Source organism: Hemitrygon akajei, chromosome 22 (genome assembly GCF_048418815.1).
Source record: "Hemitrygon akajei chromosome 22, sHemAka1.3, whole genome shotgun sequence".
Taxonomy (NCBI): domain Eukaryota; kingdom Metazoa; phylum Chordata; class Chondrichthyes; order Myliobatiformes; family Dasyatidae; genus Hemitrygon; species Hemitrygon akajei.
Window position 1 is genome coordinate 42,842,708 of NC_133145.1, and position 27,306 is coordinate 42,870,013.

The 27,306-nt window shown below is 39.0% G+C and overlaps 1 protein-coding gene across 4 annotated transcripts in view; it reads right to left on the reverse strand.

The window, feature by feature from the left end:
- LOC140714669 (protein sidekick-2-like) overlaps nucleotides 1-27,306 on the reverse strand; it is a 919,455-nt gene that overhangs the window by 322,586 nt on the left and 569,563 nt on the right. For all 4 annotated transcript variants that reach the window (XM_073026119.1, XM_073026118.1, XM_073026117.1 and 1 more), the window contains one exon: nucleotides 6,865-6,976. In XM_073026119.1, the coding sequence (XP_072882220.1) occupies nucleotides 6,865-6,976 (112 nt within the window). The remainder of the gene's footprint in view (nucleotides 1-6,864; nucleotides 6,977-27,306) is intronic.

Here is a 27,306-nt window from a genome sequence, read left to right on the forward strand (position 1 = left end):
CTGTTTTCCACATGAAAGTCTGAGTCTGACTTAGCAACAGCATTATGAAACTAACAGCATCTAAGCTAAAGCCGAACCTTCATATTTACAAAGCAAATGATCAACTACTATATACCACACAATAAGCTGTAAAATGTAATTAGAAATCTCAATAAAATTATGTTAGAAATTTCAAGGGGCCTCTTCCTGATGTTTTTTAAACATTAGCTTATTCATGTTTTATGAGATTCTTAGTGCCTATGGGACTGGATTCAAATACCTACAAGCTTCTTATGTAAACAATGTAAGTCTATCACACTAACACAACAGTTATGACTGTAGTGAGACTGATATAACACCACAACATTCAGTCTCGTAGGTTCCTCAGCTAATAATATTACTCACTTGTAATAAATAACCCCTATTCCTTTAATGCTAATTGGAAAACTTTACATCAAGACAGATTATTCTTGACAGAACATTAATCATTGAATTTACACAGAATAAACAGAGTAGGAGAAATATCAAAAACCTTCAACAGAGCTTCTTGTCTATGTTACCTTTCTCTACATGAGCAGTTTCTATTTTGCCTCCTCAGTTTTTACTCAGATCTTTGAAGATGTTTAAATCAATTCTTTAAATAAATGAAGAAGCAGCTGGAATCCCACAATCCTCTGACTATTTTTCATGAAGCACTTGCAACAAGAAAATGTTGAAATTCCATGATGGAATGCATTATTGCAAGGCTAACAGATGAATAATAGAGCCTTACAGGATATGAAATTTCACTGAAGTTTAAAAAATCTACCTCCAACATCCCCCTATAGTTTCCTCTAATCACCATAAAAGTATTTCCTCTCATATTAACCACTGCCACCCTGGGAAAAAGGCACTGGCAGTCCACTCTTTCAATGCCCTCTATCACCTTATACACCTCAATCAAGTCACCTCTCATCCTCCTTCACTCCAAACGGAAAAGCCCTAGCTGGCTTAGCCTTTCCTCATAAGACATGTACTCTAATCCAGGGAGCTTCCTGGTAAATCTCCTCTGCATCCTCCCGAAAGCTACCACTTCCTTTCCATAATGAGATGGCCAGAACTGAGTACAATATTCCGGTGGGGTCTAATCAGAGCTTTATAGAGCAGCAACATGGCTCTTGAACTCAAATCCCTCAACTAATGAAGGCCAACACACCACAGGCCTTCTTACAACCCTATCAACCTGCATGGCAACTTTGAAGGATCTCTGGATGTAGATCCCAAGATCCCTCGGTTCCTCCACACTGCTAAGAATCCTGCCATTACCCCTGTACTCTGCCTTCAAGTTTGACTTTCCAAAATATTTCACTTCCCACTTTTCCAGATTGATAATTGATTATTCCATTGATAATTGACTGTTGGAGATCCTGTCAGATTAAGAGAAGTAGTTTCTAAGATTTGCTTTTTACATGAGTCTTGACTTTGTTTTCAGTGACTCCACTGCAGTCCCAGATCAGAATCAGAATCAGGTTTATTATCACCGGCATGTGATGTGAAATTTGTTAACTTAGCAGCAGCAGTTCAATGCAATACATAATATAGAAGAATTTTTTTTTCCACAGTGCTTATTGCAACTATCCTTTTCACATCAAGTACAATAATAATTCTCTCTCAGCTAATCGTGAAATTGGTGTGGGTCCCCAGCACAATGTTATTTTGGCATTGTTTTTGATGGACTTTTGCAATTCAATGCCATATTTCCATTACCTGAAGAGACAACATAGCAACTTAGAGCAAATTAACTAGATAATGCATTAATAGTACAGCAGAGTGGAAAGTTCCACCTATAAGGTGAAGTAATTTGTGCTCAGTAGATTAAGTAAGTCAAATCTCATGAGAATTAAATTAAACTTTCTTCATCATAAAACAGCTATCACAGCAGTTCTTTAATATACCATAAAGATGAATATTGTTATAAATTAACTATTGCCAGAAAATGTAATTAAAATTAAATTTCGCATTATTTTTTGCTCATTGATTTTTCCCCTGAGGCAACCCCTTGCTGACTTCATTTGTGCCACTTATTCCACAAGAGATTCTGCAGACGCTGGAAATCTTGAGCTGCACACACGAAATACTGGAGGGACTCAGCAAGTCAGGCACCATCAACGGAGGGGAATAAACAGTCAATGTTTTGGGCTGAGCCCCTTTACAGACTCTTGGAGACTTGAGACCCAGGGGCCTGACATGGGATTGGGCGGGAGGAAGAACAGGGGCTTGTTTTTGCTGCTGTTATTTTGCTCCTTGTTGTGTTCTATGTTGTTCTGCCGAGCATTGTGGGTGCTCTGGTTGGTGTCAACACTGGCGGGCTGGCTCTGGCACATCTTTGGTTCTGTTGGCTGTTGATTCAAATGATGCATTTCACTGTATCTTTTGATGTACATGTGATAATAAATTAACCTGAATCTGACGTTTTGGGCCAAAACATTTGAGCAAGACTGAAAAGGAAGGGGGCAGTGTGGGTGCCATCTCTGTGCCATCAAAGGCAGATACATTGTGTCTTTACTGCAGTACTGGTTTTCCAGTTACAAAGGTGCTTTGGATTAGTAGCCCAAGTGGTCATTCAAATTCAGGAATTACTTGCAGATTTTACAGCACTTTTTTTTAATGCATGGGACTCTTGAGAGAGGTTTTCTCTGTTCACTCGCTGCTGTCCCCTGTCCTCATACACCACACCCTCTCATATGCAACAAGATTAAATTCAAAACTAAAGAACATTTGAAAAGTGCTAGCAGTGATGAATTTGCGTGCCACCAGACCCATGCATGCTCACACATACACAATGTCATGGAGCTAAAGCTATAGCTGAAAGAACCATCTACTCTCCTTCTATTTTAGGGTGCCACTTTCTTTAGAGATGGGGGAAGAAGCAGTAACAGTAAGAACTTTCGCCGGGGGTAATGAATATTTCAGTCTTCTGGTAATAGCTCAATTTTTACTTCTATTCAGTGACCAATTCTAAGAAAATCATATTCAAACAGGTGAATTGTTTAAACTTTCATGTTGTGAAGTAATCTGTGGCACAAATGACTGATGACTGTGTGCAGGTATGTATTTCTATGCACACAGATGTCTAAGCTGATTTGGTCAGCAGTCTATGTCAATATTGCCTTCTGTTTTAAATGCTATTCACATATAGTCCCCTGAAAAAGTTAACCAAACTTATGTAATTGCTTTTAAACCCATGTGTGATTTTCACCTACCTGTTCAAACAAGGAGATATTAAAGCAAGAACTCTAGGTGGAATATATATTTTTTGTCAGTGCACTCCAGCTCAAACCTTCAACTGTTTGAAGATAGCAGATTAATAAAGAATAGCACCAAAGAGGAAAGGCTTTTCTTCTGAGACCTAGAAGAATGTTTTGCTCTACAAAGTAAATAAGAAAGTTGATCATCTTTTGCCTTCAGTTTCAGGACTTTTGGACTGGTTTTTGCTTGTATAGAAACCCTATCTGACCTCTTCAGTTGAGTATCGTGTAAAATATAGTGGCCCCTGTTGGACTCATTGAAACCAAGAGAAACATGTGTAAAAGACCCCTTAAGAAAGGACTGCTTGCTTATTAGAATTAAAACCATTGGAAGATTTTAAAAAGTAAATGCACAGTCAAACAGCTTCCTCTGGACAAATGGGGTGAGAGAAGTAAGCCAAGTATTTGGTCAAGTCACAAGGAGATCACTGAGCTGAGCAGTAAAATGTAAGGTTCAGTGTAATCACACATGACCAGTGATGTTCCTACAGTATCTGTGATTGCATCCTATGCTCAGTATCTGGAAGGAGGGGTACCTTAATACCAAGTGCTTATAGGGTGTTCTTTCTGTTACTGCTGATATGCTCCATGCTTATACACGTTCATACGTTGCTTATTCATTATCATGAGTTTTTACACACAATGTTCATTGACATCAATTCACTCTGGTTTGGAGCCTCCACCTAATTCATTCAAATTAGAATTTTGAAGAAAACCGATTTTGTTAATGAAACTTCTCTTTGTTGAAACATCTTAAATTCATTGCTAATTCTGACCTCTGACACTTAAGTACCTATTAAATTGTTGATAGTGGTCTGCAAATATATTCGTTAAATAAATGTGAATGACCAGCATAAATTGCACTTTTTCCTCCGCTCACAGCTAAAAGATGAATGGGACTTTAGTAGTGAACCTTTGCAAATCCTAAGATAATAGTGTTCTCTCTTTTCAAACAGTAGAAACTAGGACAGAGATCAATGTGCAGAGTATTTTTACTCTCTAGCACTCGAACTGAAATGAACAGTTATGCTGTGGTGAGGAAAGAGGTTTAAGGTGATTTTCAACTTGTCATCTTTCCAACATGGAAGTTAAAGGCACCGAGAAAGTGCAAAAAATTGCTATAAATAATTTGCTAAGACTGAGCATGTACATCTGGTTCTTTTTTCAAGAATTATGCAGAATAAAGCTGACAGGAGAATTACTAAACGTTCCGAGAGGGTTTCACTGGGTAAGCAAAGAGAAATTATTTCCAAACATGAGAAAATCAGCAGATGCTGGAAATCCAAGGCAACACACACAAAATGCTGGAGGAATTCAGCAGGGCAGGCAGCATCTATGGAAATGAATGAACCTTCAATGTTTTGGGCCAAGACCTTTCATCAGGACATCAGAAATTATTTCCATTTGTGTATGGGGGAAGTGAACCCACAGTCATAAATATATGAAGAGTATTAATAAGCTATCATTACAACAAGCAGTTCTTCATCTAAGTCAGTGGTCTTTATTACATTACGTAGAGCAACTGATTTGGAACTGGAGACTGTGGTTTGGCTGGGACGATATGGAGCATCAGGGCTGAAGGGAAGGAATCTGTGAGCGGGACCAGAAGCACAGAGATTAGACTGGACAGGAAGGGAAGAAAACACTAAGTGAAAGTTTTCAGGGATGAAGAGAACTGTGAGTACGAGGGATCAAGGGGAATGTGTGAAGCTGGCATGTAAGTATATATGCGTGTTTGAGAGGGAGAGAACAAAAGCATGCCTACATGTGTGGCACAAAGTGTATCAATAAAGAGGGCTATGCTAACCGAGTCATTAGGTTGGATCACAGAATTAAGTCTTTTCCGCCAAGGTGACCCCCACTTCCAAATAATGGAGTGGATAGAATGTAGAACTCACCAACTATGTGTGAGCCACATTAACTACTCAATTAACAGTGCTTACTCCTCCTTATTGGTGCACCCTGTGCCAGCAGCACAAGTAATGACTGAGACATAAAGAACAGGTGCATTTCAGAAACTGGCAAAACACCATGGTAGAGGTAAGAATAGAAGCTACACAGATACGGTAAGAGAACGTTTGGAAAGAATCAGACATAGTGTGAACTCAGACATAAACCAGGTGGGCAGAACGGCTAATCTTGCACCGGACACTTGGTAATTTGTATTCACAAGATTTTTAAAAAATCTATTTTCTTACATATTCCTGAGTACTGTGATAGAATTATGGTTCTTTATGAAAGATGTCTGAACATGAATTAAACTATGCAATCCACCTGGTGTGATTTCTGAGGCTCATTTTGGGATGACCATTCAGAGGCCAGTAGAAAGTTAACATTACTTCATCGTGCAATGGGGCCATCCAGTATACAAAATTACATAGAATCGAGAATAGAAAATGCTGGAAATATTCAGATCACAAGCACTATGATTATAACAATTCAGCTCTTAACGTAGAAACAACATGAAACAGAAATAAAATCTTCAATATCTGTAGGTGCTAACGCTGTGTAATTCATTGTTGATTATATTAAACAGTGAAATTAGATTTGCTGCAATTACACTGAACACCCAAAACTACAAATTTTGTTGTGGAAAGTCTGCAGCTTCCATACTTTGAGAAAACAAAATTATGAGAGCACATTAATTCTGTTGCCCTGTCTAAGAGTGATGGAAACAAAATCTCTTGGTGTCCCACGTGTGATTAATCAAACACTCCATTTTGGATGTTGTAAACTATAAAATAATCCAAGTCATTTATGTCCAAAATAATTCCAAAACAGACCATAGGCTTGACAACCAAGGTTTTGAGTTAAACAATCTTGGTGAGAGTCAATCCTTGTTGATTCTTAACACGCAAACTTCCAATTATTGACAGATATGTAATGTAGTTATTTGATCTATTTAATGTAGTTAATGAAGATACTTAATGCTTCAAGAATTGTGCTTCAGCACAAAAGCTCAGAAAATGGAACTTTCATTACCTGGCGACATACACACTTGCTTTATATTTTTCAGACAGTTCCCAAAATTAATGTTTTCATTTTGTAAAGCAGCAACAAACTAATCAAGCTGAGAGAGCCATTTTGATTTTTGTAAGAACACTGAACTCTGTTTATATGCATCAAAGTAATTTATAGTACTTTCCAGCTCAGCTTTGACACTTGAAACTGAGTGACACAATGGCGATACAGGTGAGTGCAGCAATGAAAAAGATAATACTTGGGTATTAGTTACTCTGGAACTCAACCGTTGCATCCACATGTCTTTCAAGCAGAATCTAAGCTTTTTTTCTCTAAGTTACTTTTTTATCAATGATTCTGAGAGCAGTTCATATGATTTATGAAAACTATTTCAAAACATGATCGCAATAGTATTAAACCTGTGAAGTTTGTCCAGAACTGATTACTTGTAACTGTACAAAAGCAGTGTCTTTAGAACAAAAGATTTACTGCCATTCTGCAAGTTAACGAAATCTATAAATCTTCCCATTCATGATAAATCAGCAGTTTCTATTCTTTCGAAAGAAATTGATGGAAACACATTTTTACCAATTATTTTCATATGAAACAAATAAAGGAGAAAATATGAAGCACTAACCTGGCATTGGCCACACATTCCATTGTTACCTCAGGAGATCCCAAGACTACACTTGTGTTCTTTGGTGAGATAATTATAACTGGAGCTATGGGGTCTGCTGGAGCACCTGTATCTTTATGAACACAAAAAAGACAAAAGAACCATTTTAAAGGCTATGTACACTTGAGAAATTGTATTTTATAAACCACAGGTTTGTCTTGCAAACTAACAGATGTTTGGAGCAAAGGTTATGAAGGAAGTAATATCCACAATCATTCGACTTTAAGCTTTAAACAGCAAGCCTTCAATTTTTATTATATGTTTTCTTGTATTGCTTCTATTGTGATATTTTCCTGTGCTCTTCTTCTGGCATAAGACTCACCCAAATGGCAACAAAGAATCAATGCCTAAAATATATAATCAATAAGGTTTTCAATTATGTTGATCAATCAGCAAATGATGCTACTCATTCACAAAAGGAACAGCATTTATTAATACAAGAACTGTCACAGCTGTATTATTTTAAATAGCAGACTCATTTCCTCTGTAGTCATAACCAATGCTACACCATAAGAAAAAAGCCAGTCACCACACTCTCAGATAGTTATAGCCAGGACCAATAGGCTCTAGGACCGCTTCTTCCACCAGGCCATCAGACTGATTAAGTTATGCTGACAGAATTGTATTTCGAAGCTATATTGACCGTTCTGTTGTATAACTTACCGTACATGCTATTTATTACAAATTATAGTAATTTGCATCTTGCACATTCAGACGGAGACGTAACGTAAAGATTTTTGCTCCTCTAGTATGTGAAGGATGTCAGTTCAATTCAGTTCCCTCAAAACACTGTGGCCATAAGAAATTCTTCAAAAAACAGGTAAACAATAATATAAAAGATATCTGAGAAAAGAGATGGTACCGATGCCTTTCCACGCATTTTCACAGGGATTCACCATCGAACTGACACTTCCCACTGCAGCAGCATCGATGTACATCACATCACATTTGTGACCTCTGAACAAAGAAAGGGTGCAGAGGAGATTTACAAGGATGTTGCCTGGATTGGGAAGCATGCCTTTTGAGAATAGGTGGAGTGAACTCGGTCTTTTCTCCTTGGAGCGACGGAGGATGAGAGGTGACCTGATAGAGATGTATAAGATGATGAGAGGCATTGATCATGTGGATAGTCAGAGGCTTTTCCCCAGGGCTGAAATGGCTAGCACGAGAGGGCATAGTTTTAAGGTGCTTGGAAGTAGGTACAGAGGAGATGACGGGGGTTAAGTATTTTACGCAGAGAGTGGTGAGTGCGTGGAATGGGGTGCTGGCGGATACGATAGGGTCTTTTAAGAGACTCCTGGATGGCTTCATGGAGCTTAGAAAAATAGAGGGCTATGGGTAAAGTCTAGGTAGTTCTAAGTCAGGGACATGTTCGGCACAGCTTTGTGGGCCAAAGGGCCCATATTGCGCTGTATGTTTTCTATGTTTCTATGAACAGGTGCAGTCCAAGCTTAAACAAGTATCTCAGAATCAAGGTCAAGGCCCTTGGCTCAGGAGTTTCCAAGTTGTTCTATCGTGACTGCTATTGTATTGCATTTAATGCGACTTTAGGATTTAAATCGGGGGAGATCCCAAACATGCAGCCATTCAGAGGAGGAAACTCCCTCCCTTAAACACACTTCCCTGTCAGTTTCCTGCCAAAAGTGCAGGAGAAGGAGGCCTCTTGTTCGCTGTTCTTCAGCAGCCTGTGCCATCTCCTCCGGGGGCAGTTTAAGAGATCTGCCACCTCCTTTGGTGACTGCCTGCACTGGGGACAATCTGCACCCAGCCAGTTCATGTCCCAACGTGCTTTTATGAGTGGAAGCAAACCAAAGAACATAAGTAAGAACCTCCCATCACAGGAAGAACATGCAAATCTCACTAGACAGCATCCATAGCCAACATCAAACCTTGATCACTGTACCAGTAATCCACCTGGTGCTAGTAGCTAGTGGGGTGTTTATATTGTGATATAATCCTTTATGGCCATCCCTGGACTTCAGAGCTGTGGGATAAGTGCTGACAGCCTGACAAATTAAACTAGTCACATTTGCTCATGCTGAACTAGAGTGAAGTTATAGGAGAAGTCTGATAACACTATTCTGAATGGGTGCAAACTAATTATGCCACACTTTGAGAACGTTCCCAAACAATGTTCAGGAGATTCAAATATCTTCACATCACTAGCAAAATGGCACAAATGAATTTCTAACCCACGAATCTCGCAAACCTCAAGGTTGATATCAATCCCCATCACTAAGTCACTTGAACCTCATCAGTGACCCAGAACCATTGTCATAATTTTACCTACTGGTTTTAAATGGAAGAGCTGGGTTTGTTCTCCTTGGAGCTAAGGCAGTGAAAGGAACATTTAATAGAGGTGTTCAAGATCACGACTGTTTAGATTATGTGAGGAAAGAAAAGCTGTTAGCTGAAGGTATAGGCATGGGGTCACAATTTTAAGATTTAAGAGATTGAAAGGGGATAAGAGGAAGGACCTGCTAATGCAGCAGGTGATAATGATTTGGAACACACACCCTTTGAGAGAGGCAGAAGAATAGACAGTCAATCATTTTGAAAAGAAAATTGAATCAGCAACTGAGGGAACTCATTATGTTGAAAGAGCGATGAAATGAAGCTGATTGGAATGCTGTACAGACAGGTTTGATGGACTGAGTGGCCTCATTCTGCATTGTAATAACTCCACTGTACAGGTAATCATTAATATTTGCTCATGATATAACTCATGGCCCCCCCCAAGACTTTTATAATGAGATATTTGAGAGTCACAATCCCAATGCACACAGAACTGATTCTAGATCATCTTCATATATTGCGGACGAGTTAAAAGTCATCAAATACGCGGTAAATGTGGGAACAAAGCTGAGTGCATCCATCGTGGTGGTGAAGGTTGTGATCACACACACATTCTGCAGGAAGCTTAATCTTGGATCAGCAAGTTACAATTTTGAATCGATGATATCTGGTAAAAATGAAATTCCATAGATAGGCTTGGTGTGTCACCATCAGCTGCATCGCAGAAGAGGGTACATCATAAAGCCTGCCATAAAGTGGGGTTGAAACACAGAATACAAAGTGCCTATCGAGTAACAATACAAATGATCAGTGCAAAGAGAGACAGATCACAGAAGAAAACCATTCAGACAGTTCAGTCAGTCTAGTTTGTCCCACTCTTCACCTTCACCCCATTGCACTGCAGATTATTCCCTTTCAGACACTTACCAGTTCCTTTTGAGTGTTACAATACAATCTACCTCCTCTACTACCCCTGACAAAGCATTCTAGATTCTCATCACCTCCTGTGTACAAGCATATACATGCTTTTGAAAATGTGAACTAGAGGCAGGCCTAATAAAATACCACTTAACCCTTCATGGCTGGTTAGCCATTTGAAGAGATCAAGGCTGATCTGACTGTAAATCTAACTCTACTTTCCCATCTATCCCTTGTAAACTTTCATCCTCTTGCTTCTCAAATTTCTACCAAGCGCTGTTTTAAAGATATTCAAAGACTCTAGTTTTACCACCCTCTAAGGAAGACTTCCAAAGGCTTCTGACTGCATGGTGTCACTACTATTGTTAAATGGACAACACCAAGGTAGTGCAGTGGTCAGTACAACACTCCAGAGTACCAGTTCAATTCCTGCCGCCGCCTGTAAGGATTTATACATTCTCCCTGTGAGTGCATGGGTTTCCTCCAGGTGCTCTGGTTTCCTCCCACAGTCCAAAGACATGGTGGTTGGAAGGTTAATTGCTCATTGTAAATTGTCCTGTGATTAGGCTGGGATTGAATTGGGGATTGCTGGGTGGTGTGGATCAAAGGGCCTATTCTGTGCTGTATATCAATAAATAAATAAAAATTAAAAACCTTATTTTAACTGATGGCCTCTAGTTCTAGATTCTTCCATAAGAAGAAACATCCTTTTCAGAACCCTTAGGATTTGACATGCGTCCATCAAGATCTTCTCACTTACCAGTGTCCTGTGCCTAATCTGTCCAAATTTCCCTCCTTTGTCCATCGTAGATATTAGTCTGGAGTACTGCTTCAAATGAATTTAAATCTTCTCTTGCATAATGGAGAACATTATGGTGTACAATACTCTATATGTGATCTTACAACTGAAACATAACATCTTTGTATTCAATTTCCCTTACAATTAACAATAACAATTTATTAGCTCTACCTGCATACTGGCCATTCGTTAATTATGCACCATGTCACCCAAATCCCTTTGCATTTCAGAGCTCTGATATGCGTTCATCTTATGGTGCACATTAAGTCTGTGACTGTCGATACAGTTCTTCCAAGCATTAAGAAAAACCAAACACTTCAGTAAATGGCTTCTTTGAAAGCCAAGCTGTCTTTTCTCCAATTCTGCTGACTTTTTTGAAAAACTCTCTTATAACATTAATACTTTTGGCTGGTCACTTCAGCACTTATTTAGAGTGGTAGAATGTTGACCATTGTCCTCTCCTACACTTCACCAACACCGGCTCTTTTGAAAGAACTATCTAAGTTGCTTTACTTCCTTTATTTAAATTGAGAATGGCAGTATGCTTAATAAAATACATTTTGAAATACAAGACAAAATCAAGGGCTGTTTTGCATTCCAGCATTATTCCAAAACAAAACTGCATACTTCTCTTGTTAGCAAAGATGGCATCTGAGAAAGAACATGAAAGAATGTGAGCTGTATGATTTTCCTTTAGATAATGCTGAGTGGTGAAAGTAAATACAGCTGTTTTATGGGTTATCACCAGTGAATTATTTCTGCTGTGACTTCAAATATTTTTGTGCTGCTTGTAGATGTCAACTACAAAACTTGAAAATAAAGCAGTGCATTGAACTGAAGAACCCTTTCTACTTAACAACAACTACACTGGTCTATAATTTGCAGCAAGCACTGAGGTATCTACATTTTTCTCATTGATAACCAAGAGTAAATACTGAAAGGTTTCAGCACCATCCTTCAGGAGCACTACATTGTAATTATCGCTACATATTCCAAGTTGCTTTAAGAACAATTGTACATGTATTTTTGTACTGCTGTTGAGCAACCAGCCTGAAAGGAGATTATTAACTAAAATATCTGAATTAAATGCCTGCCATCACATTCTCTTCAAATATTTCTAACCCACTCACTCTACTCCGATCAAATAGTATTATCTTATTTATTCCCTGAGATTTCACAGGGTAAACTTGAATCTATTCCTCTGCCCTCGATTTCTGTGGTTTGCAGCGTTAGTATGTGTTTTTAGGCTATCAGAATTGTACCTTTGTTTTGGAAATCCTTTATGTTTTAGAAATCATTTGTAATTTGGAAGTCTTTTATAAAATAGAAGTATTCTGAGAGTTTTAAATGTGCTTGAAGAATGTTGTTTGGATTTAAATGTGTATCACTGAAAATAAATGAACTGAGTTTTAAACTATTTTGTTAGATGGAAGTATACTCTCCACTCAAATAGTGGATATCAGCAGCTACACTTGCCATGGAAAACAAACAGGGAGGTGAATTAGTCTTTGAAGATTACGTAGATACAGTATTACCACACTTTAATGAGGGTACGCTGTGGAGATTCAACGTGACATCAAAAACTTTGACAAACTTCTATTGATGTATAGTGGACAGTGTATTGACTGGGTGCATTGTGATCTGGTATGGAAACACCAATGCCTTTGAAGAGAAAATCCTATAAAGGGTAGTGGATTTGGCCCAGTACGTCACGGGTAAAACTCTCCCAACTATCGAGCACATCTACAAGAAATGCTATCGTAGGAAAGCAGTGTCCATCATCTGAAATCCTCACCACCCAGGCCATGCCCTTTTCTCTCACTGCTGCCATCAGGTAGAAGGCACAAGAGCCTCAGGACTCACACCACCAAGTTCAAGAACAGTTACTACCACTGAACCATCAGACTCTTGAACAAAAGGGGATAACTACACTCACTTGCCCATCCAATGAGATGTTCCCACAACCAATGATCTTATTTTAAGGACACTTTATCTTTTATTTCATGTTCCCGTTATTCATTATTATTTATTTATATTTGTACTTACACAGTTTGTTGTCTTTTGCACTCTGGTTAATCTTTCATTGATCCACTTATAGTTACTATTCTATAGATTTGCTGAGTATGGCCACAGGAAAATGAATCTCAGGGTTGTATGTGGTGACATGTATGTACTCTGCTGATAATATTTATTTTGAACTTTGAATTTTAAGGTCTTTGAGTTTAGAAACTTGTGGTCAGCAAACCTGGTACCATCACATGAGCTACAACAACTGGGGGTTGCAACCAGCTGCAGCTTCTTTCAGACCGTGCTAAGGAACCAGAGCTGAAACTGAATGAACTCCTGATCATTCGGGAGGCTGAGGGGTTGATCAACTGGACATAGAGGGTGGTAGTTACACCAAAGGGCACAGGACACCGGTAAGTGGATGACTGTCAGAAGCAGGAAAGTGGATAGGCAGCCAATGCAGCGTATCCCTGTGGCCGTTCCTCTCAGCAACAGGTACACAGCTTTGAATACTGTTGAGGGGGAATGACCTAGCAGAGGAAAGCCACACCAGTCGGGTCTCTGGCACTGAGTCTGTGGCTCAGAATGGAAGGGGGAGAAGAGTTGGGCTATAGAGATCATGGATTAGTTGGTTCGGGGAACAGACAGGACAAGAATTCCCTTCTGCCGCCTGCATGGGATGACAAGTCTATCGGGACCGTGAGGACTTGTGGAAACTGTGTGGTGGTTTCTTTCGAACTTTTAGCCTTTTAACACCCTTGGACTATTTTTACTGTGCCCATGGTCTGTTTTTTTAAAATCAATTATGGTATTGTTTCCACTGTTGTAACTATGTGGTTTTGTGTAGGTCTTGTAGCTTTAGCTTTTGGTTTGTTGGGTGGTAGAGTTGGTCTCCTGACTTGGTAAGTCTGGGTAGTCTTGTTTTGTCTGGTGAGTTTGGAGCTCCTTTCCGGGGAACGCGCTAAGACGGTAGCGCGATATTAATACACAGCAGCCTCTCCGGACTCTGGATTTGGGGATTGCCAAATGCTATGTGGATTTTCTGGTGTAGTCTGTTTTGTCATGTGCTTTTGTGATATCATTCTGGAGGAACGTTGTTTCATTTTTTAACTGCATTGTAGTTGTGGTTCCTAAATGACAATAAACCAAAATTCAATCAATCAAGAATGAGATTCCTGGATAGTATGTTGCCTCCCAGATGTCAGGGTCAGGGACATCTTGGATTGAGTCCACAGCACTCTTAAATGGAAGGTATGCAGCTAGAGGTCATAGTCCATATTGGTATCAGTAACATGGGTACGAAGGGTTTTGAGGTGCTGCAAAGTGAGTTCAGGGAATTAGGTGCTAAGTTACAGGGCAGGACTTTCAGGGTTATAATCTCATGCCACATACTAGTGAGGCCAGAAGCAGGAAGATTATACAGTTTAACTCATGGCTAGGGAGGGAGGGCTTCAGATTTTTGGACAATTGTGCTCTCTTCTAAGGAAGTTGGATCCTCTACAGAATGGATGGTTTGCACCCAAACTGGAGGGGCACTAATATCCTTGTGGGAAGGTTGAAATCTGTGGACTAACTGTAGCTTTTATTCACTGTCCTGCATTTTCTGTTTAAAAATTCATTGTTAATCACTCTGACCCCGATACAAACAACTGAATATTTATAATTTAAAAACAAGGTGATGATACCTTACTTGATCCAAAATGTCAACTCTTTATTCCTTTCCATAGATGCTGCCTGACCCATAAGTATGTGGCTCACACAATGTTATTAAAACCTGTCACAACTATAAGTTAAAATTTTCTTTTAAATGTACCAGAGAGAAAAAAAACCCATAAAAGATAGTCCTGGATCTTGATAAGAATGAATTATAATCATGGCATGAAGACTGATGGTGTTACTGAAGGTGTGAAGTGGGGACATACTATAATTGTGGTATATAAAATTGTGAGAAGTACAAATAAGATTGCCAGCAGGAAACCTTTCCTCTTATCAGAAATGAATAAAACTAGACAGATCTAGGTTTTTAAGGGATCTGAGGAGGATCTTTCTCACCCAGAGAGTGGTGAGTATCTCAAATACACTGCCTGAGAGAGAAGTTGAAGCAGAGTTGCTGATAGCATTTAAGATATATCTAGACAAGCACTTAAATCACCTCGGTATAGAAGGCTAGAGGCTAATTACCAGAAAATGGGATTAACTGGGATGGGTGCCCAATGATTGATGTGGTTAGGATTCAATACTGTATGACTCTCTGACCCTGCTACATTTGGGGAACGTACAACACCGTTCAACATTTTAGCTAGATCTTGTGCACTGTGATTACTGTCCATTTTCAATACAATTCAAATCAAAGTGCATTTATTATCAAAGGAGGTTTAAATTATACACCTCAAGATTCATTCGCTTACAGGCAGCCACAAAGCAAAAAACCTGGAACCCAATTTAAAAAAATGCAATTACTGTTATGACTTACAGTGCTAAGATAGAATAAAATATTTGAAGCCATTTGTAGTGAGCTTAGTATAAACAAATGTTACTCTTTTCAACAAAGGGACAACCCATCAAAATTTTAAAGAAATAAACCTTCATTTCCACCCCCCATCTATTTTCTCTGCTAGTGAAGACCTTTATTTCATATTTTCTTTCAGGAAAGGATGAAAATAGTTTATTCTAGGACTTTCCATGGCATTCCATGAGAATCATTATTAAACAACTGCTCTGATCTCTTCATTGGATCTCAGCTAAAGCTGTGACCAAAATATCCGGGGGAAGGATAATTCTAGCAGAGTTCGTCTTACTAGGAGGGTTCAACTGTCAAACAATGGAAATTATTGAAAGTTGCAGGAATATTGTAGGCCGCGTTGGAATTGAAAAATTGCTGAATAAAACCAATCATTCAACACAATCCTGCATCACAGAGATGTTTGTCAATTTGATTTGCTATTATTATCTGAGATGGAAGATGTAAACTGAATCAAAAAGGAAATTGGGAATAAGGGAAAATACATCCAGCTTTAATATTTGAATATCCAACTAAATATTTGAATGATCTAGTCTCTTAGCTGAAATCTGTGGTACCTATCCCAAGAGGAAATTACAGAAAGAAAATGAATGTAATAAATTACATAACCTTCATCCTGTAAACACCACACGTTTCAAAGCTGCAATGCTGAACAAATGGGAAGGTGCATTTTTACAGTCCTCTTACTGGCATATCAAGGACAGTGTTAGTAAAGCAGAAGTGAAATTCTAACAATAATACAACAGCAATGATGGTAAGAATTTAAGTTAGAAGTATTAAACTAAAATAGGCAAAACCTTGAACAGATCTTTAAGTATCAGATTGCACAGAAGTAAATTACAACATTCACAGAGCTGTAAGAAGTAAATGCTACATTTTTTCTCTTTCAACGCTTTCCTTAATTTATCAATGCTGCAATTTAACACTGATAGATAGTCTTGGTACTGGGACAAATGTAAAGCTAGGTTCACGTTAGCTGCTTTCTCATTCTCTCCAAATAACCTGATCAAAATCTAAGCTTCTATCCTTCCTTTGCCCTTTTGCAATTTCCTTCCCAAAGGCAGTGGCTCATATTTGGAAGATCAGACCATGTTCTGAACAGTTCTTTATCCATTCCAACTTCACCCTATAAGTTCCAACAAGAACCACAAAATTTCAACTGTTGTGTGACCATCAGGACAATGATGGAAGAATATGGGGAGGGAATTTGAATTCATCCTGATTTTCTGCTTTCCATTTATTTCCTTCAGTGCTATTCCAGCATGTAATAGTTAGTACACAGGGGGAGCAAGGCTAAAATTCCCTGATGTGGCATTTTGGAACAATTTGTTTTGTAACAATTCAAATACCTGACTGAACTAATTTCTCTTCAAGATAAGTATTGGAACAACTTATATTTGTCTAAGAATAATATTAGAATATGGAGGATGGGAATATTTGAAATAACTTTACATAACAAAGAAAACATGCCTTGGCACAGTTCCTTTATTATTAATAAATGTCCAAGTGGTTTCAAAGAGACATTGTAAGACTAAGCAACATACACAAAATGCTGGAGGAACTCAGCAGGCCAGGCAGCATCTAGGGAGAAGAGTCAACAGTCGACATTTTGATTAAGAGTCTTGGCCTGAAATCTTGACTGTTTACTCTTCTCCAAAGACGCTGCCTGGCCTGCTGAGTTCCTCCAACACTTTGTATGTGCTGCTTGAATTTCCAGCAACTGCAGATTTTCTTGTGTTTGTGAGACTAAAATGGGTTTCACTGACAGCAGATTTGTGTAATCTGCATCTTTGTGAATTAGATATTAAAGATCACAATGAAAAATAATAGAGAAATGGAAACAGCTTACGGAAGGAATTCTAAAAATGAGTCCTGCAGTTTAATGCACACTTTGCAAATGTGGGGCAAAGTGGAAGTGCATGATATAGGAGGTGACAGACACAGCACATGGTGTTCTGGTGGCCAAAATGGGGAAATAATTGTAGATCTGCAGAAGGCTGCAGACAAGGGGCAATTGAAAAACCAATAAGAACTTTAATTCAAAATAGAGAATTTTAACTTAGTTCACTGAAGTAAAAGAAATTAATGTATGAGCAGAAAATGGGTGGCAGAATTTTGGATGAATTGGGATATGGGATTGGGATATGGGAATCAACCAGGAGACCATAGGAATAAGCTAATCAAAGGGTGACTTTTTAAAAAAAGTGTTTGAGTAGCAGATGGACAAAAGCAATGGGAGAGACAGCAAGGTTGAGGAGCTTAAAGCAGCGGCTTTTGTGATGGAGAATATTTGGGATTAATCTCACTTTAGAGTTATGTATGCATTAAGATTTGAAGCAGTCTGGATGAACATATCTTATAGCTGAGCAAATAAGCAATGTAAGTATTGACAAAATCTTATCACTAGGGGTTCCTATAGTTAAAAATTCAAAGTAAATTTATTATCAGAGTACGCATATGTCGCCAAATACTACCTTGAGATTCATTTTATTCACAGTAGAACTGAGAAATACAATAGAATCAATGGAAAACGACATACAAAGATTGGGAAACAACCAACGTGCAAAAGAAGAAAAATGGTGCAAATAAATACATAAATACATATGTGGAAAGATAGATAACTAGATATAGAGATAAAACTAGGAACGAGTCCTAGATCATGTGAAATCAGATCAGAATTTATCAGTTCAGTGCTATATAAAGGCAAGTGCCTGTTGCTCGGGATTTATAAATAAAATCATTCATTCTGCGCTAAGCCAAAAAAACTATTTTTTTTTCTATACAAGAATACAAAAGGAAAAGGATATTCCATGTGTGGTAGAAAAACTCCCAAATCTTCATTTTTATTTGTCATACCTGTTTTTAATATATGCCAAAACTTTTTTTTTAGAACATTATAAAAATATTGCCTTGATTTAAATATCAAAATAAAATTTGTTTCCATGCTGAAATTAAACTGCCAAAGGTAATGGACTGAACAGTCTATGGATTATGTACAGAATTCATCTTTTTTTCTGTAGATGCAATTAGAAAAAATAATCTTTCCATATATAAAAAAATAAGAATGGTCATCTACTTATACATTCACAGGATATTGTCCATATGAACTGTGTCAGCTGAATTCTAACTGATAAAAGGAGGTGATTGTCAATCAGATTGGTGGATCTAGAGTCACATATAAACCAGACTGGATAAGGATTTGCTTCCCTGATGGACATTTGTGAACATATGTGGTAGCTTCATGTTTGTTATTAATGAATTTTTATTCAGGATTTATTTAATTACTTTAATGTATACAGCATTGTCAAATTGCTGAGTGGAATCAGTGGTCCAACATATCAGATGCTAGTCAATCTTCAGGTTGCTGTGATGTATATATTTTGAAGCATTCATTCAATGAAAATTATGAGTATAATGTATTTTAAGTACTGCTTCGTATATTGTATCTCAATAAAATTGTAATGATGACCATTAGAGAATTCCAGAAAATAACTTTCTTATTAGTATTCATTTTATCAAAGATCAAAGAATAGGTATAATGTGAGGATTGGTGTCATGTGGGAGCTGTTATTATTTTTGACTACTTCTTGATACACAGTGACAAAAATAGTGATAAGAGATTCAAGATCACTTAATGGCATAGTACACAAGTGTAAAGGAGGATTAAAAACAGTGGATTCCAGCTAATTGGGACATATTGGGACCAGTACATTTTGGCCCAATTAAGCAGCTGCCCCAATTTGCCAAAGTTTCATGGAAATAGTTAAAGTGGTATAAAAAAGACAAACTACCATTTAACTGTAACAACGTATGCACTTAAATGAAATACAGAATGAATTAGAACATTAGCAATACCTCCACAGTACTAAAAATGTGCATTAGCTCCTAATAGTTCATCTGCTGTGTTCGTTTGAATGAACTTTAAATGAACAAAATCGGTGCAGACACCTCATACAGATAATGGACTGCCTTCATACAATGCTTTAGACAATTGTATTTTCCAAATCTTCATTTTCATTGTAACATTCAAGATGATTGTTGATACCTTCATAAGTCTAACTTGTTGAAGCTGTGTAATCATTTCATTTTCACTCTCAGCTTTCTCTGGCATCTCCAAGCCTGAAAACTTGAAAATGCAGTGAGCAAAACAGTTCCGAATTGTCTTACTGCTTATTTTTTGACAAAACTTGCAGCTTTTTGAACACAAACACACACAACTGAAGCTATTTTAGAACTAATTGCTCTAAGCATGGTGCAGAGTCCAACAACCATGTGAGTGCATGCGACTGAAGCTAGTTAGAAACTGTTCAGCAACAGTCCCCTGGCCCAATGAAGTGGCATATGGTCTCAAATAAACAAAGGGAATCCCAGTTATTTTCTTTATTCAGTTTTTGTTCTTTAAGAGTTGTCCAAAAAAATTGGCTGCTCTGATTAACTGAAATCCACAGTACATGGTTTCTAAGATATAAATATGCTTCTTCTGAGGATAGCATTAAACTCATGTATGTAGATATTGAACTATAAGTGAATAATATTAATGTGAGTTGTCGATGTCTTTATTGTCTGATGGCCAGTATCTAAGTTGCTACATCTCCATATTTCCCCTTTATTGCCAAAGCCTTTAACTGAAATATGTTTTACCAAAGCTATGGATGTCTTTGTCAAGCAAAATATGGTGAAAATACTTAACATGGCAATATTTCAACATTTCTCAGTTTATAGACCATACACATAATTATACAAACATCTACAACACATTTTATAACAACAGTTTGAAGAATCTAATTCATTCATGTCAAGATATTTTAATAGAGTCTACCAAGTTGAACATATTACGAATACTTTCAGCTTATCAACAATGAGTTTGCTCCATGAAACAGCAAAATCTCTTTGAGAGAGGAAATGATATGTACTTGAGCCTGTATAGTGAGCTTATCTGATATGTACCACCTAAAGGCAATGCCATTGCTGGATAACAGCCAGGTTTCACGATCTTCCAAATCTATTTTGATGTCTGGGTTACTAATCTCGGTTTACCCATGTTTTACTATACTGTTTCAATTTCCCAGCTCTGTAGGATATCATCTATAATTAGTGGGTACAGTTACAGCTCTTCATTTTGTAAAAATAAGTCCCTTTTATGGAAGAATTTGGAAGTTTTCTGAAGGCATTAATAAATAAAAGGGTTCCTTAAGGTTGCTATAGCCAGTAGTGTTAGTGGGGACAAGCTCTCACTACCTATTAAATACTCCCAATGGCATGTGCCTCAAATAGCCTTTGACAATCAAGTTCAGCTCCTGGCCTTCAAGCTGAGCAGAACCGTTTCTACTGACAGGAGAAGGGACAAAAGTGGGTTACTGACACCTTAAAACCAGTTGCTTCTGGTAGATGGGGCTCATCAGCCATGGTTGGCAGCTCATCTAGGAGAAGGAAAGCTCTGATCTCAAACCTCCTCTGCCTTGTGGTTAAACCCACTCACGGGGAAGGCTTCGGGAGTAAACCCCGAGGGAAAAATCTGGAGCTGGAGTCCCTAAGGCAGTCCTATGTTGAGTTCAACACCGACTGGCAACACCTGCGATGCTGCTGGCGCCAAACTCTACTAGTCTCTTGCTGTTCCTTTGGGATCATCAGATGCATGGGGGGGTGGGGGGGGTGACGTTTGCTACATGAGCAACAGCTTGTTCTCCCTATTGTACTGCCCAGGCTTATGTATCTAGACAGCTAGGATACAACACCCTGACCAACTGAGGTCTCACTAAGTGAAAGAGAAGCGGTCTCGATGGAACTTAATTGGTCAAAACCTGTGGAGCAGGTAGGGCAGAAAAGCAAGCCATGTCAGCAAGAATCCATTCTGTCTTTTCCTAATGTCTTAGTCCACGTGCAGGGATGAAAAGTCCTTTGTGGCTTTGATTTGGAAATATATTAAGGGACATGTATTGTTAAAAAAGTGATTTTCCACAAACTGTTTGGGAAGATCATAATTGGTAAAGAAGTGGGCAAGGCAAAACCTAAACAATTCACAAAGGGTGTCACGCAGTGCGGACATGGCCCAAGTGCAGAGTGAGACACTTAAGTTGGTCGATATTTTACAGATTTTAATGTTAACAAAGTTAAAAGGAAAAAGAAAACAATAAACACTAGGCCAAAACAGGGCCATTGACTAAAACACTCAAATGGAAAATGAAGCCTACACTGCGGCTGAAAAAGAACAACTAAGAATTAAACGAATACCACTAGTCTTCAGAGTCAGTTGACTCGACAGTCCAACTTCTCAGGCAAGGCAGAATGCAGATATCGAAGCATAGCTATGAATGAATGAATGAGTGCAGTTAAATACGATCACAATGAAGTAATAATTAGCTGACATGTGCATATTCATGAGCGCAATTGCCGAATCTGATGCGCTGCTGAATCCATTGTTGTGACAAAGGGTTTGGGTCAAATTTTGAAGTGTTTGAAAAGATAACTCTAAACCTTGTATTTTGTTTTGGAAATAAATGTAGAGTTGAAACAATTGAAACAAATCAACAAAAATAATCTTTATAAAACTGAAATGTTCAAGATCCTTTTAATTCTTCACACATTCTCTTGAGTAAGAGTAGCTCAGCCATACACAGCAGAAAAGACCCATTCTAACTACTGGCCTGTTTTGGACAAGATTACTCCAACAAATAAAGAAATTGGCTTCAACATACTCAAGTGAAGTCAAAGTTAAGCAAGGTTCTAGCAGGCAGTGAGAAACACAGCTAAGGACAGGATTGTGCTTTGCTCTTCTCCAAAACATTCACTCCAAAGGCTTGTGAACAATTTGTGATATTTTGGTGAGTTAAAGGAATATGAACTGTCACCAAGGAAGTTCATGAGTGGTCCCGAGACCAATTCAACAACTCATGTCAAATGTAGTCTCAAATCTGCAACCATTGAGTTTTGCTAACGAAGTTCCAAAACAATTGGTTGTTCTATCTTATTGGACAGTTGTTACATTGTGCATCTATGAACGACGGTGCATGAACACCAAGCTACTTTAGGTGATGATCGGGTCAGTTCAGCTTGCTGCTTTGCTCTGTGCTCAACTAAGGGTCTGTGGACTCAGTTCAGAATGCTATTTGCTTGCGTTTATTGTTTGCATGATTTTTTTCTCTCTGTATTTTGGGTGTCCGATTGCCTTCTATTTTTAAATGGATTCTTTGTTTCGTGGCTGCCTGCAAGGAGACAAATTTTCAAGTTGTATACCGTAATGCATACACTTTGATAACAAATGTACTTTGAACTTTGATTCATATCAAAAGATATATCTGAATTACAATACCAAGAACTGAAAGAATCAACATCTCAAAATATTTGGAAATTACACAGATTGTGGATGAGAGAATTGATATTTAATACTTCATAGATTTTTTAAAATGAAGCTTCATGGTATACAACTACCCCATAAAGTTAAAACAAAATTTAAAACCACCACTCTCAGGCTTGAAATACATCCTGAGTCTGCACTAATTGCATCAGAGGAATGTGTTCCTTGTTAAAGTATAAATTGCACATTAAAAATGAATTGCCTTTGCATGAATAAAAGGCAAACAGTAAGTGCCAATTAATGGTGGAAAATAAACATCATTTAGATGGATAACAACAATCCTACTGCTGCATAAATAATTTTAAGCAAGCAATAGGAAGCATCTGGCTCTACATGCACTGTTAGTTGCCTTACGTTTCCACTCTGAATGATCTCATCTTGACCAACATGAATTACTCAATGAATACCATCAGAAACTGCCATTAAGCTTTTCCATTTTTAAAGGGCCTCACTAGTATTAATTGATTACCTCTTTTGGCTTTTAAAAGCAAAAATTTGAGAGGTAAAATAATTCATTTGAAATCCAAACATATTAAGGCTTGTGGAGTACATAATAAGCTCCTATATTGATCTAAGACCTCAAAATTCTATGAATAGCACAGAAGCACATTGAGAGAGAAGATAGATTTACATGAGACTCCCTTTTACCGGGCATCACTATAGATGCAGCTCGTTAGCCCCTCGCTAACAGCCACCAGACTCAGCAATGAGAACACACCCTTTTTCAGGCTCTGTACGTCTAGGGTAGATATGACTTAGGTCCCACAAAACCCCAGAGATTGGGATTTCTCACCCACCCGAACCCCGGTCTGTGTGAATATTGTGTAAATACTGGCCTCATGCAATTGGCTGCCGGAAAGAAGTAACCGATTGTACACTGCATACTATTATAAAGAAAATATATTTATTAATTTCAGCTTTTTCGAACAGTTAGCAGGAAAAAGAAAAGGAAAAAACTACAAAGGGCCCATCACAGTTAACCCAGTCCAAATGTGCACTTAAGTTGGAGCTCATCTTGAAGTTGTCTTTAACTCACGCACTGGACCCTCGGTCTGCGTGAAGGCACACACCACCTTCTGAATGTCGCTTGAAATCCATCTCGCACAAACGGGCTACCCCATGGGAGGATCGGTCCTTTCTCCTCGAAGCCATTCATCTGCACAAAGCACCTTGTGCAACAGGGTCAGCATCCTCAGCCATCTTCACTCCTGTACTCTCCCAACTCTCTCCAAAAAGACCTTGACCCTCACCAGTGTCCGTCACAAAAACCTCTCTGCCCAGCATTCTCTAGAACATTCTCCCAGTTCCACCATCCTGATTAGCTAACACAACATCTCTAAGTTGAACAACAAAGACCCTTATCTCAGCTCAAACCCAAACAGGCTGAAAGCAGAACAGACTGCTCTTACAGAACTGCTAAAATGAAATGCCTACAAGCACAGCAGTAAAAATCTTAACCAGGGTGTCACACACAGTTGTTACATTTTCTTTTGCGGCCTTGTCCCTAACTAACAGTTTGGTGAACATTCTGTGGAAAATGTTGCAAATAGAGGACTATAGTTTGGGTGCAGGCAGACGTGACCTGGCAGAAAATCAGGTCAGGACAGACTAGATGGGCCTGTGCTACAGTGCTCTGTGACTTTAAACAATGGTTCCTCAAGTATTAGTTTTAAATTGGGCTCCCATCAAAATAATCAAGAAATGAGTGAAATGCAACAGTGCATCAGCGTTATGGTGTTTTACACCCTGTCACAAAACCTAACCCAAAGCCCCCACAAAACTTGCGGTAACTGCCAATACATTTCAGAGAAGGGTAGCAGCTGTAAAGAGTAAATTGGCTGCTTGTTTTGGCTTTTAGTTGCAGCAAATGCAGGTACTTCACATGGCTGAAAATCAGCAGCATTGTGGAGGAGGGAGAGGCTGCCAGGGATTGGGAGAGAGCTCCCAGTTTCATGGAGAGTGATACTGAAATCTCGGTGAATTGGATACATGCTGGTAGGCCATGAGAGTTAAGGGGCCAGGAGATACACCAGATCCCTACAGGAAATGCCACAGAGGAAATGCTCAAATTCAAGTTTATTGTCATTTAACTGCGCAAATGTATATCACCAAATGAAACAAGGTTCTTCTTCAAGGTGCACAACACAGTATATATACTAACTCATAAAGTAATATTACCACAAGACGAGAGCAGTGTGGTGGCAAGGTGTTGAGTAGTCTTATGGCCTGGGGGAAGAAGTTGTTCCCCATCTTAATAGTTCTTGTCCTTGTGCAAAGGTAATCCTGCTTTTTGGTAGAGGGTCAAAGAGATTGCTGGTTGGATGGGAAGGATCATTGACAATGCTAACGGCTCTATGTATGCAATGTTCCTCATAAATACAGAAACATAGAAAACCTACAGCATAATAAAGGTCCTTCGGCCCACAAAGTTGTGCCGACCATGTCCCTACCTTAGAAATTACTAGGGTTACCCATAGCCCTCTATTTTTCTAAGCTCCATGTACCTATCCAAAAGTCTCTTAAAAGACCCTATCATATCTGCTTCCACTACCATTGCCGGCAGCCCATTCTACGCACTCACCACTCTCTGCGTAAAAAACTTAACCCTGACATCTCCTCTGTACCTACTCGCCAGCACCTTAAACCTGTGCCCTCTTGTGGCTGCCATTTCAGCCTCTGACTATCCACACGATCAATGTCTCTCATCATCGTATATACCTCTATCAGGTCACCTCTCATCCTCCGTCACTCCAAGGAGAAAAGGCCAAGTTCACTCAACCTTTTCTCATAAGGCATGCCCCCCCCCCCCCCAATTCAATAGGAGGATCCACCATTCTAACCAATTTTTACAGGAGCACCATTGAAAGTGTGCTGATCAGCTGCATCACTGTCTGGTGTAAAGCATCTGACCATAAGTCCCTACAAACGATTATGTGGACTGCTGAGAGGATCATAAAGTCTGTGTTTTATCTATCAGAGAAATAGAGTTAATAGAGGATCAAAATAAGTTGCAGGAAGTTGTGAACTCAATCAGCTCCATCATAGGCACTAATCTCCCCAGCATCCAGGACATCTTCAAGGAGTGATGCCTCAAAATGGCGGCATCCATCTCTAAGGACCCCATCACCTAGGATATACCCTCTTCTCATTGCTATCATCAGGGAGGAGGTACAGGAGCCTGAAGGCACACACTCAACAATTCAGGAACAGCTTCTTCCCCTTTACCATCCGATTTCTGAATGTACATTGGACCCATGAACACTACCTCACTATTTTTTTTCTCTTTTTGCACCACATATTTAACTTTTTAAATGTACAGTATATTCGTCTTATTGTAATTTACAGTTTTTATTTTGTATTGCCATGTGCTGCTGCTGCTGCATAACAACAAATTTCACGACATAGGCCAGTGATATTAAACCTGATTCTGACAGAGACCTGAACGCGCAAGTCAAAGAGGGATATGGAATTCGTGCAGCCAAGCGGGATTACTGCGGATTGATGTGATGGTTGGAATAGGCACGGTGGGCTGAAGGGTCCATCTGTGATTTTGCGCCATTACGTCAGGGGCTGGCAATACAGTCAAAACAGGGTGGATGGAAATGAGCCAAGGAGTAGTACAGTGGGCAGTAAAGAGAACCTGAAGCCAGACTGCAGAGGCCCATGGTTTGGTACTGGCCCAGTGGTCTCAAAACAAAACCAGGGCTGGGGTTCCTTGATGATAAGAATGATGTGGTACACATTGAACTGGTCAGTTCTTTGTCAGCCCTGCCTCATCAATGCAAAAAAAAAATGATGAGGAGAGAAGTGAAGTCCATCGCCATGTTCTCCAAATATCAAAGACTCCAATCAAGAGCTGATCCAACAATTCTTTGCAGGCATTGGGTGATAGTTCTTCTATGCAGTCTTGTGCTGATCCAGCTAGTGTTGTCCTCTTGCCACCCAAAGGTGGCATAAAGCTCTCCAGGGCTGGTGACACAGAACCATGGGGCAGCTAGGTGTCAACACTGAGAATGGATTCCCAACACCAATGCATATTGCTGCCCCTATGGAGAAGCATAATGCCCCATCTGAGCAGACTGAAGTTCACAGTGAACACCGGGATGGTATTTGGGAGCAGAGTATGGTTCTCTTGGAGCTGAGCGAAGGACCCTCCCGTATTAGTAGAGTGATACCACACATGAGCAAGTCTCCTTCTTACTCACGCAGAAGTAAGTTGTGCAAGAATCCCTTCTTTTTGCAGAAATCCCCTCACTCGCACATCTCTCCATAATGAGCAGAGTCCGGCTAAGACTATACTGTATAAACACTGCTGACTCCAAAGGGACAGGAGAAACGTGATGTAGTTGTGACTGTTGCTCAAAACAACAGGGGTTTGGTCTGAGCACTGTTACGTACCTCGTAACTGGGTCACTTTCCAGCAAAGATAGAGAGGTCCGTTGAAGTCTGATGGTACTATTTTTAACAGTATTTATTAATAAAAATACACAAAAATAATATCAATGCAAA